The following is a 12,562-nucleotide window of genomic DNA, read 5'->3' on the forward strand; positions in this document are numbered from 1 at the left end:
GCTGCGCTGCTGCTTCGAACCATTTTGGAAAAGAGCCACCTTTAAATTATTTTAATTATCAGTGTTTCTACTTAAAGGAAAATAAATCAGTTTTTCTCATTTTACTAGCACTGGATGTCAGACCTTAAAGGAAGCATCGCATTCCGAGGGCTGCTTTTCCCAGGGTCACCTTTGAGTGAGAAGTACATGAAATGTTCAGCAATGATATCCCAGGTTGTAGGTCCTGAGGTTACAGTAAGTGGAAGAGTGTGAACACAGCTGAAATGCTGAGCTTGGCTCATGCATCACTGTGCTTTATACTGGGAGGAATATGTATGGAAAAGGATCCTTTGCAGCAAGGATTGGCGCATTGTAGCATGACGTGATATCACAACGATGCCACTAATCACCATTTTCAAAGGTGCAGATGCACAGGCAAGAGAGAAATGTGCCTGGGGAATGACTTTTGAACTCGAGATGCACCAAACTGGTCTGGGAAGCAAGGTGGGGAAGCCAGATGCAAGAACCAGCTGGAAAACTAGGACAGTTTTACAGTATTTGAGGAAGGGAAAGCGTTACAGGCTTTTGTACCAGTTGGTGTGTGGAAGGAATTTGTTTGTGCAGCCCCTGTAAAGCTGGCGGGGACTGTGGGCACGTTCCGTCTGCCTTGGCAAGGCCATCTCTTGCCGGTGGAGGTTCATCCCTAGTTTGTTAAAGAGTTGCTGCTGGTTTTGATGACTAATCCTCAGTCTTGTCTCTCTCCCTGCTGTTCAGTGCCTGAAGAACAGCTGCACAACATCGATGAGTATGATCTCAACGTCGTGCGCCTCTGCTTCCAAGCTTTCCTCCCTGACGAACACGGCAACTACACGTTAGCTCTTCCTCCTTTGATTTCCAACCCAATCTATGACAACAGTAAGTACCAACTGAAAGGTGTTTTTCCTTTTTTCTTCTCTTTTGCTTGGGATGAAGAATGCTGGGCTGGTTTCTGAGGTCTGTGCCAGTCCTCTGGGTCACTTCTGTGGCTTGAGACTGCTCGATGCGTACCTAACACACAGCACGTTAGTGAGCACTAACTCCAAAGATGATCCCAGGGTGAAGCATTGGCCCCTCAGAGTAGGAATTGTCTGTTGTGTCCATGGACTCAGCACAAATGCTTTCTTGGCCCACATGGCACAGCAGTGACTGCAAGGAAAGGGGCCTGCTTCTGCTGTGCCAAGCAATTAAAATAAATGGCAAGATGGATGGCTGCCCTAAGACGGATCTGTTTTCCAAGGATGTCCTGGAAAGCCTGTCTGTACTTGTGAGGAGTCTTGCCTTTGCCTTGTGAGGGCTCTTGAACAGAACTCGAGAGATTTATCCCAGTGGGACACTGAATGCTTTCACCTATCCTGGTTGGTTGCTGTTTTCAGTGTGTAGACAGGTGATTGGGGAGTGTTTGATTGTGCTCTGGGTGGGCGCAGAAGTACATGAAACACCCGTTCTCGGCACCCTTTTCCACATTCCACAAAACCAGACTTCCCTAGGGCTTTGGCGGGTCATGGAGGTTGAGGATTATAGCCCTCGACGTGTGCTGGACTTCTTGCCTGGAGAAGAATAGCAGAAGAGATTTTAATAATTAGAGACTTTCTGGCGGTGGCATGCATTTCTGCAGTGAAAGTATTTCCATGCTAAATATTTAAGGTGATTACTTGAGCAGAAACTAGTGAATAAAATGAGGTCTGCGTTTCATAAAGTTGATGTTAGCATTGTGTTGGTGTGGGCGTAGCCGCTGTGAAAACGTTGAATCTGAACTCGGGCGTGTTTTGATATTTTGAGAGTCTCTTGTAGAATTATCTCGAAGCAGGAACTGTGCGCGCTGTGCTGTGGAGAACCCTTGTGTAGTACTAAAGGACTTGGGGTTGCGATAAAATTGATGTACGAGATTTGCAGCTCTGCCTCAGATGCCATTTAGAAATGTGCCAAATCATGATTACTCGTCTGCGTTGATTGACGTCAGTCTCTGCTAAGCTGCTGAAATGACAGATAGCGCTGTGGTGGGGGAAGCTTGGTTTTCTCGTGTGGGGGTGTGTGCGGGTAGCTTCTGATAGAGCATAGGTATCTAAAATCCTCCATGTATCGTAGCAGCCGTGTAAATAAAACTGCATAACTGAAACCACAAATCATAAAAATTATGCTGCTCTTGTCTGGAACGGCGGTTTCAGATCTGAATTTCTTTTAAAAAATGTTTTGCCTTTTTCAGCCTGCTCTGTCATACAGAGCTAGGTAAGGTCACGTTATAACTGTAGATAAAAGATAAAACTCTACGGTGCAGTGGGCTTGGAAATCCTAGGTGGTTACATCTCGAGCTTTCACGGCACTGTCCAGAACAGGAGCAAAAAGGTGTTCAGAGTTTCTTCTGAAAGTCGGGTGGCATGTTTGAAATCTGGTATTTCTTCACTTCCTAACACTCCGTAGCCTCCATGTGCTTTGGATAGTGGGGATACATGAGAATAAACGTAACAGGGAGGCAGCCACATCAGCAGAGACTGCAGGCGTGTGAAGTTCGGCATTGGAGGCAGCTTCTGTTTTCCATTTTCTGTAATAGTGACTGGCTTTGAGCAGGAAGTTCCCAATTGCATATCTCACCACTCTGAAAACTCTTGGAATAGTCAGCGAAGCAGCTTGCTGCTTCCAAGAAAAGTGGTTAAGGTGAACATGGTGTGCTGCCTGTGGTGGAAGTGGTGAGATTTTGGGGGAGAAGCTTGTTTTTTCTAGGGATTTATTACCAGGGACATGCCAAACCGGGTGTTCCTGCCTGGTACTAACAACAGTGGTGCATCCATGTCATCTGGCATTTGTGTTTCTTTCCTTTATCCTCTAAACTTCCCTTAAAATAAAAAGACAAAACTAACCCCAGCCTAGGGGACCTTCCCAAAAAGCAGTCGAAAGGACGCAGAGTGCCATTCAAACATACAGAAGTGAAACAAAGGTAAAATTAGGCTTCTCCTTGCGATTCTTAATTTACCTTTCCTGTGAAGAATGTACCATGACACTGTCAATCATATGATCCTGTGCTGTTTCTGGCTTTGTTTTGTTTCCCCTCCCTTCAAAGTTTCTGATTCATTCAGCAAACGAAGTGGCATGTGTCATGTAGTAAATGAGGCTGTAGCACCCGCTTCTCCTAATAATAGTAATAGCTGTAGATAGTAACTACGTAATTGGGGTCTGGCCTGAGGTTACTAGGAGCTCCGTTTTGAGCGCAGTCTGTGTTGTGCTGCACCCATGTCAGATCGGGCAGGAATTGACTCAAACTGAGCCTAAAGTACAACTTTTCTTTTTATTTTGAGGATGACACCATGATCTTTGGTTTTGTATTTTATCTCTGTGCCGGGAGCCCATGGTGGTGGAGCCTCGTGTTCCTGGGGCAGTAGGAGGATCGGTTTCAGGGGCACAGCCAGGCACCAGCCAGGTCCCAGGCGTTTCAAATCCATTCGGAGTCGATGCCCTGATGTAAGAAGTTGAGAGAACATCATGGCGCAGTGCAGTTTCCTTCTGTCGGGATGGGAGGGGTGGAAGAGGGTGCAGTGAGCTCTGAATGTGGTCAGAGACCGCAGCGGAAAAAGCACCGTCGGTTACTCTGTATGTTAAATGAAGGTGAGGTCTTAAAATCGGTATGTGCTGATGTCCTTAACAGTGTCAACACAGCATATAGGTACAGGGAGATGAACTTGACATTCTAGAGACATTGCTTCCATTCGGGCTTTTTTTTGTTCATTCTTTCTTATTTCTGATTCATTATTTTATGACACTAGCCCCCTTTTAAATAAATTGTAACATAGCCTGCAGAGCTCAGAGGGGGCTGTTCTTTCTTGCAGTAGTCTCCTGGCCACACTTCCCCTGCAAGAAAGCTGCTGCTGAGCGGGGCCAGACAGTGCTTGTCCCCATCCCACACAATCCCCCTGCAGCCATCGGCCTGTCTGGAGGTGGTGTGCACACTCGGGTGGTGGTTGCTGCATCGTGACAGACGATGCTACAGGGCAGCTCCAGCTGCGACCGTCGAGCGCTGTCTACGTACAGCCACACCTTGGAGTGGAATTCTGAGCGTTTTGGGGTGAAATCTGCTACCCTGAATCAAGGTGTGGAAGTTGGGACTCCTAGACCTGTTCCCAAACACCTGGAGAGGGTGACGGGAGAGGTGGCAGCAGGTAATCAGTCCCTCAAAGAACTGCTCTGACTGCAGTAGCTTGAAGGGCAGCAGTACCGAGCACGTCTGTGTCGTCTGGGGAAGTGTTTCGAGACTACTCGGGAACAGTCAGGGAGCAGGTGGCACAGCTGCGCTGGTGTCTTGTCTTTGGAGATGAGTGGCCGAGAGCTGTAGGATCGTGGAACATCAAGCGCTGCTTCTGAATTTCCTGCATGGAGTGACTCGTTCAGTGTGGGTTTTGGGGTGTCGCACTCCTCCAGCTGTTGCCTTCCCTTCATATGCCTTAACTCCCTCCACCTCGTCTTCAGAAGCGACAAAGTCACAGTGATTCTTCATCATCACATGTCCCTGTGTGTTTCCAGGAGCTCCCAACACAGCAGAACTAAGAATCTGTCGTGTGAACAAGAACTGTGGAAGTGTCAAAGGAGGAGATGAAATATTTCTGCTGTGTGACAAAGTTCAAAAAGGTAATCTTGAAGAGTTGTTCTGGTTTTTATCCCCCTGCCTTTGTTCCACATGGCCTACGCTACCACTTTCTAGCTGGGAAACTTAAGCCCTTCACCACACTCCCGTGTAAGTGGTCAGGTTTTGTAGCTGGGTGGAATAGCTTTCAGGTTCAAGGGCTCTCAGCACCTCTGAAAGATACTCGGTGCCTCTAAAGTCCACCCGTTGACTTTGCATCTGAATTCCGAGTTGGACTCCTTTCTTTGTTCCCCTTCCCCCTTTTTTTTCTGCTGCAAGTTTTCGGCTTAACAAGCATCTTTTTGTTCCTGATGGACTAGATGATATCGAAGTCAGATTTGTCTTGGACAACTGGGAGGCCAAAGGTTCCTTCTCACAAGCTGACGTTCACCGCCAAGTTGCGATTGTGTTCCGAACGCCGCCCTTCCTCAAAGACATCACCGAGCCCGTCACGGTGAAGATGCAGCTGCGAAGACCTTCAGACCAGGAAGTCAGTGAACCTATGGATTTCAGATACCTACCAGATGAAAAGGGTACGGTTCCAATGAGTTGAGTTGCTTAAAAGCCTTTACCGGTGCACACCTTGTGTTGATAATAAACAGCAGCTTAACTAGTAAAAATTCTACTGCACTACTACGAAGTAGATTTTTTGGGCTTTAAAGTGTCAGTTTTAAAACCCCAAAAAATCTACTTTGTAGTCAGTTGGCTCCCTCTTTCAAGGAAAATCTCAAGAATCGAGTTGGTAACGTCTTGGTTACAGCTGTCACAGCCAAAGTATTTTTCTTTACATCTATTTTACTACAATTAAGGGCCACTAGTATAAGTTTTAGAAAGTTCCTGTACTAATCGTATTGGAGAGAAACGTAACACGTTTTCCTTCTACTCCTTTCTCTGCAGATCCGTATGGCAACAAAGCAAAAAGGCAAAGATCGACGTTGGCTTGGCAGAAACTCATACAGGACTGTGGTAAGGAAAATATTTGGCTTTCTCTTGTTTGAGTGAAGGGACCCGTAGGTGGAGTCCTTGTATACAAAAGCAAACACCCAGCGTAGACTCACGCTTTCTTCCCTCGCAGGATCCAATGCGACGGAGAGGCCCAAAGTCGCCCCGTTCCCCGCTGTCACTCCTGAAGGGAAGCTGATTAAGAAAGGTGTGTTTTGCACGCGTGTCCCAATCCCACGGCGGTTTGATACAAATAGTGCCTGGTTGGTGTGGGGAGGGGCATTTTTCAGGGCGGCACTGAAGTTCCCATGGCAGCAGTAGTTTCTGTATCTATCTTACTTTCCTCTTTCTTCTCTGCATTCTCCTCAAAGCTGCAGCCATGCTGCACCGTGCCCTTGGCACAGGAGAGGGCTACGCCTTCTTCACCTTTAAGCACCACTAGCTTTCAGCCTTCATTTAGATAACTGCTGAGGACTTTTGCATTCAGGTACTCAGCCCTTCAAACATACCCCTAGTCCCTGGCCTTCTCTCCTCTTTGCTTTAATTGCTACTATTCTCTTGAGGGTTTCAGATATTGGTACTTTTGACTGGATGAACCAAGACCATCAGTTCTTTACTTAAACGCAGCCGTCACCTTCGGCATTGGTCTGAGAAGGGTGAGGTGCCTGTCTTGCTGCTGTCCAGGATCTGGGGTCCACCTTGGAGAGCAGTTAAGCAAGTGTGACAGTCCAGATGGGCGTGAAACCTTACTAAGATAGCACTAGTTTTGCTTTTCACCATTTGTAATTTAAAAAAACGATATAAAAACCGCTGTTAAAATGCAGCCCCGTCTTTCCTTTCCACAGAACCGAACATGTTTTCAGCCACCCTGATGATGCCGGGGCTAGGAACCCTGGCCAGCGCTAGTCAGATCTACCCTGTCTGCAACCAGATTGCCCATCAGCCTGCGCAGGGCGGGCCGGGGAAGCAGGACGTCTCCTCGTGCTGGCAGCAGCTGTACAGCGCTCCCTCTTCCGCCGGCAGCCTGCTCAGCGCCCACCCGCCGAACAGCTTTGCGGCAGACGTGCCTCCGCCCGCTGCGCCGGGCAGCGGCTCGCTCACGGCTTTCCACGAGAACCCTCTGAACTGGCCCGATGAGAAGGATTCGGGCTTCTTCCGGAATTTTGGCAGCACGAACGGGATGGGAGCGGCGGCAGCGTCGACCGCAGACATGCAGAGCGTTTCTAGCAGCAGCATCGCGCACCAGGCTCACGCCGCCAGCGTCTCCACAGCCGGCATCGTCAGCATGGAGACCGATGACATGAACTGCGCCAGCATAAACTTCGAAAAGTACAACCCCGTGTTAAACGCGAGCAACCACAGGCAGCAGCTCCATCAGGTGCCGCCAGCTTGCCCCTCCGTAGCAGCCCCGGGCAGCACGCCTTTCAATTCCCAGTCTAACTTACCTGACCCTGCAGTTTACGGTTTTATAGACCAAGAAGTCTTAGGGGAATCAAGACTATCCACCAACCCGCTCCCAAACCATCAGAACAGCCTTGCAGATAACCAGTACTACGACACCGACGGTGTCCACACTGACGAGCTCTATCAGTCCTTCCAATTTGATAACATATTACAAAGCTATAACCACTGAGCCAGCGACGGCGGGTACGTAGCGCTTTTCAGAGGGCTAGCTCTGGGAAGAGGAGTAACTTCCCCTTCTGGAGTCCCTGCTTTCTCTTTCAGAATATTCCATATTCAGAAACTATGCGAGTTTCGTGATATAACTTCAGGTTATGTATTACAGCCCAAAGTCTTGTGCCCAGAAAGAAGAGAGGTGGGGGTAGGGTTCGGGGTTCTGGACCTTAAAAGTACTTTGTGTACGTATTTTTACACTGCTGGAAAAGGGAATTCTTAACACCTCAGTCCCCCTTACCTTTGGGACTGTAAAAGGTGGCATCTTCAGAAGGGTTAAAATTTGAGATCCTTCACAGGGCTAAAGTGTTTTACCAAATAACTTTTTTTGCTGTGGAAATTAAATTTTGATAGGACAGAAATTAGGAAAAAAAACCTGCACTTGGGCACTCTAGTTCAGACTCACCTAAGGATGTTAACGTTTTACTCAACTTACTTGAAAGGTTTAGGTTTCTCACCCTCTTTCGTATAAAATACTCTTCTCCTAAAACGAGACGATGCATTGATTATTTTTTTTTTTTCCTGTTTTCACCACACTCCATTTGCTTTGAAAGCAAATTTACTCTAAAAATTTTTTAATGACTATGTCATTGTTAGATATATTTTTAAAAGACCGGAAGGTTTGAGTTTTTAAATAGTCCAGCTCTGTTGTAAATGAATCACTGCACAAAAGAACGAACAGAAAGTAAGGACTTCTCTGCACTTCATCCAAAGTGCACTATTTTAAACGACAAACCCCTGTTGCTTTAGGAATGGAGCACGCTGTTATTTCTCTGGAAGTTGGTTTTTTTGTGTGTGTGTGTGTGTGTAGCTGCGATGTTATTTTGAATAACGGCAGAAATATGTTGAGCCGAAGTATCTACTGCCTCGTTCCTCAGGTATCCCGGCAGTTTCCTGCTATGCAAGTGACTGCTTCAAAGGCGGCTCAGATCCTGCCTTCCCCCACACCAAAGCTTTGGGGCAAACCCGGAGGCAGCCGTAGCGCCGCCTCCTCCAGATGCACTCTGTGAGCAACTTCAGGCTATTTCAGTCAGGACTAAGTAAAACACTCCTCTCTACGCTCTCTCAGAAGCCAAAACTTCCTCCCTTCCACTTGCTTCCCGCTCTTTCTTAGCCTGGGTTGCGAGATGTTGGGCGACGTCTCGCGTGGATGTAACGGGCTGGGTAAGACACCCTGCGTTATAGGGCTTGGCTATTTTAATATTATTCTCATTTTTAAGAAGCAACACAGCAAGGAATATGGGTATTTCTTAAGTTATACAGCTGTTTTGTCTGGCAGGTAAGGCTTAGGAATCTAATTGTTACTGTTTGGCAACGTAAAACTGCATGATGGGAAGAAGCAATAAAAAAAAAGCGCACTCTGTTCCATAAAACCCAAAAAACACAACCCCAGGGCAAAAAAACCCCCTTGAGACAGAGTCGTACGCGAGGCAGGAGGGCCCTGCCCAACGCCTCCGTGGTTTGTAGGAAAGCCGGGACTCCTGGCTGCGTTCGGGGCAGCGCGTGCAGCGAAGCGGGGAGGGCTGCCTCCCCGAACGCCGGGTACCCAACACCATGAACGAGCTCCCCGCGTCGCAGAGCGGCTTCTCCTCGCTCCTGCGCAGCCCTCAGTAATAAGACCAAAGAAATACAAAGAAAGCTTGAAATGTGTTGTTTATTCAGGTCTTTTATCTTTTTTTTTTTGAAGTTCTCAATTTTAAGTATATTAAATGTAAACATTTTACTCACTTCATAGAAAGCTCTTTATAGTACAATTTGTTTTTACTGTATAATTAAATATTTTCAAAGTTCTGTTTTCCTTTGTAAACGAGTTGGTTTGGTAATTAAAACAAACTGGTTATACTAAGCACTCAGCTTCTGCAGCCTTCTGAGACCCACGACAGCCCTCACCACAGGAAAGCCAGGGAAAGGGGAGAAGGTAGGTTATGGGTTGCTCATCCTGGGGCTTTTTAGAGGACGTCCTGCTCCCAGTTACCGTTGGCCACCGCAGAACCTGACGCGACGAGCGCAGGGAGGGTTCGTCTGCACCCAGCAGTTTCTTGGGGCAGGGCAACTGATGCTTTAGTCGGGGGGGCAGAGAGGAGAGATGCTTTCTTCCTCGGCTAGAGCTGTGCTACTGCTAGTTTCTCCAGTTCTGCTAAGCTGATTCCAAAAAAAAAAACCAAAACACCATATGGGGTGGGAATTAGAGGTGGCCAACTGATGGGAGAAATGCAGCAGCTTGATTTTTGTGTCTTTCCAGTACAAGGAGGGATGGTGCTAAGGAACACCAGCCCGCCTTTTTTAGTATTTTCCACATGATGTGCTAAAAAATACCCATTTCGGCCACACCTTGTGAACAAGGCTGGATCTCGGTCTCGCAGAAGCTCCTACTGGAGTACGCACCGGTAGGTATTTTAAAAGAAGATGAAGGCCAAAGTGCAACGTTCGTGTTATTGCTGTGATCTTCATTACAGATCACGATAGTTCACAGAGATAGGTTAGATACATCACATAGATAGGTTTACCTTCTATTAGAAACTGTAGATTTTAACTAAGTTTATAAAACTGGATTGCCTCTCATTTTCATCTTTTTACATCATCACCAAACTAAGTATTGTGAGATACCTGCAATGTCAGCTTTTTTCCCCCCCCTCACTTGGATACTTTACATTTATCATAAAAATAAGCAGCTTGGGGATTTTTGACGGATGTCCCTCCGTCGTATGGAGAAGAGCTTGGACTCAGCACATCTAGTGTAGCCTCTATCCCCTTGTTTCTCTGCACCTTGGTCCTTAACGCGGTCGCCGTGATGACGTACAGCGCAAAGAGCGGCGGCTGGGAGCACCTCGAGGGTCCTTGCCCTACGGCAGGAGCCCTGTCCGCTGCTGCCGCCTTCGCTCTGCTTCCCCCTCGGAACAGCTCGTGTCTCTCATGTCCAGAGTGCAGGCTTGTTTACATTTTTTTTTTTAAATGGAATTTATAAATCATACTTTTAACTCACTTTGACTTTCACGAACTCGCATAGATGTGAGACTGAAATTCGCTTTTGTTTGTTTTCTGAATTCAGTTTCTTAAGTTTTCCATCGTTCATGACACTTCCTTTCTGGGTACAGATGATTATCTGAGACGACTGCTCCTGGAATCTGTTGCTCATAACAGCTTAAAGATTCAAAACAACAAAATAGTGCTGTCTGAATCATGTTCTTATTACTTCTGGGTTAGAAAAACAGGAGCTTCTGAACTACTGCCAGTCGACTGGGAAAACAATTGATGAGAGGCAAGTTTTGACAGCCCGTTACAGGCAGGGTGTGCAACGTTCAGACTAATTTTTCAAGATCAGGTTTTAGGACCTCCTTGAAAAGCTTTTTATTAATGCCCTTTCGAACCTTCAGCGAAAGTTACCATGTGCCTGTTCGAGTCTGAGGTCCTGGCACCACTGAATTGAAGGTAAGGTGACTCAGTAATCCTCCCTGTCCCCAAACAGGGGTTTGTCTTGGCAAATATTACCCTCTTTATTTCTGAAATGTTAATTAATGAAGAGCCCTTGAATTCCAAACCTTGATTTCTTGTCTATAGTTTAACTCTCGTCTGTACTTCAGGTAAGCAGAAGGATCTCCCTAAGGGATTAACATGATACAGTTAGAAAAGAGGTTTTTTCCTTAAGATGTAGGTGGTGCTTTGTATGAAACATTTAAAAATCACACAACCAAAGAGAAAAACTCACGTCTTCCCTATTCCAGGCAAATTCCTAGGCAACGTTCAAAGTTCCAGGCATCCATCCAAGGCCAGGTACTAGACAAAAATGTATCATGCTACAAACTGAAGCTTTTTACTTGTCTTGTCTCTCAATACCAACATTTTCCAGTACATACAGTACTTGCTAGCACTTTGTTGGTATTCCTATTTTTCTTTAGCTTTCTGTCGTGCACCACTGCCAGGAGTTCCCAGTCTTTTTATACATGGTGACTCAACTGGGGAAATCCTACGCCTCAGAGCACTGTAACCAGGCCGGAGAGCTGGTCAGGCCTCAAGCACCCCAACTGTTGTTTTAGGAAGCCTCACTGATGTTTTTAAGTGAGGAAAAACTTAGGTTTATGTGCAACGTTTTCCTCTGAAAACTGTTCTTCCCTTTGAAAAGCACTTTGTCTGGGAGACAAATTCATCTCTCACACTGACACTGACCAAAAAGCTGTCAGCGGGGAGCGGAGCGCCGCCGCCTTCCAGGCACTGTCCTACTGGTTTCAGTTTCCCTGACTTTTGGGATTTCCCGCATCAACAGCGCTCGGAAAAAATCAGGACTGAGTTTCAGGTAACTCAGTGCTGTGTGCATCCAGACAAGGAAGCTGCAGCATCCAATATAAAAAGAACTTTAAAAAATCTGGCTCAAGGGAGCCTTATTTTTAATTAAAGATTTTAAACTACCGCAGAAAGCGTTCTTGATGTACTTGCTCAGTACATCAAATGTTACACCATTTATCTTTTGCTTAATTGTGGGGTTTTTAAAAGACTCACTATCAATACACTAGCTTACCAGAGCCTTTTTATGTGCAGAAGAGATTAAAATAAGGCTGGAGATTGAGCGAACACTACCTCTTCCAGAGTGTTTCAAGTTGATTCAAAGCAACAATATCCTTTGGCAGATCAACGTGATCCAAGTGTTCAGCTGAAGTAACTTGCGAGCAGGCTGTAATGCCGCACGCTGCTCAGCAACCAGCTGCTGACACGGGAGCCGCTTCTTCCTCGTCCCAGCTTGAGAAGTTAATTATCCAGGCTCGGAGGCCAGTCAGCGTCAACAGACTAGGAGAGCAGAGGGGGAAAAGAAGGCAAAATCAGCAGACTTGATATTGTACGTACATAAAGAGAGTGGGTATTGGAGCTCTGGGCTTGTCAGCTATAGGCTAATAGTGGAAAGAAACAGTAAATAAAGGACACTAAGAGACGAGACACGGGACAAGACGGGCAGGACACGGTGGCATGAAACAGCCCCCTCGTCCTAGTCGGCTCCATGTGTGTCTGCAGAGCTCTCTGGGAGCTGGGCTTTCTTTATAAAACAGATTCACAACTCCTTGTGCTATAACTTCCCAGCATCGTTTGATCTTGGGCTGCATTTGCAAAGTGTCCAGAACTATTAATTAAAACCAGGAACCACCTCCATCTTCCACCCATCCTGCAGATGAGCCGTTACGATGTGAAAACCGACAACTTGCTGACTGATGGCACAGAAATATTCCAGTATTGGGTAGTGCAGGCAAGGCTTAGGTAGAAAACTATCACCTGTCCCCAAATCCGGCTCCTGATCAAGGAAAACTAGATGAAAAGAATAAGCTGTCAAGCATT

The 12,562-nt window shown here is 46.6% G+C and overlaps 2 protein-coding genes across 2 annotated transcripts in view; one reads left to right on the forward strand and one right to left on the reverse strand.

The window, feature by feature from the left end:
- Positions 1-753: 753 nt before the first annotated feature.
- On the forward strand, positions 754-7,202 carry REL (v-rel avian reticuloendotheliosis viral oncogene homolog; the record flags this gene model as incomplete). Its single annotated transcript, XM_010151801.1, has 6 exons — positions 754-894; positions 4,528-4,632; positions 4,948-5,160; positions 5,525-5,593; positions 5,703-5,777; positions 6,415-7,202. Coding segments are annotated over 6 exons (1,391 nt in total), but the record flags the coding sequence as incomplete, so codon positions are not given.
- Positions 7,203-11,983: 4,781 nt separating this feature from the next.
- Positions 11,984-12,562, reverse strand: part of PUS10 (pseudouridylate synthase 10) — a 30,730-nt gene continuing 30,151 nt past the window's right edge. The window contains 1 exon segment of the mRNA XM_010151800.1: positions 11,984-12,022. Coding sequence (XP_010150102.1) covers positions 11,984-12,022 — 39 coding nt within the window.

The sequence above is a fragment of the Eurypyga helias genome, unplaced genomic scaffold (assembly GCF_000690775.1).
Source record: "Eurypyga helias isolate BGI_N326 unplaced genomic scaffold, ASM69077v1 scaffold11805, whole genome shotgun sequence".
Lineage (NCBI taxonomy): Eukaryota > Metazoa > Chordata > Aves > Eurypygiformes > Eurypygidae > Eurypyga > Eurypyga helias.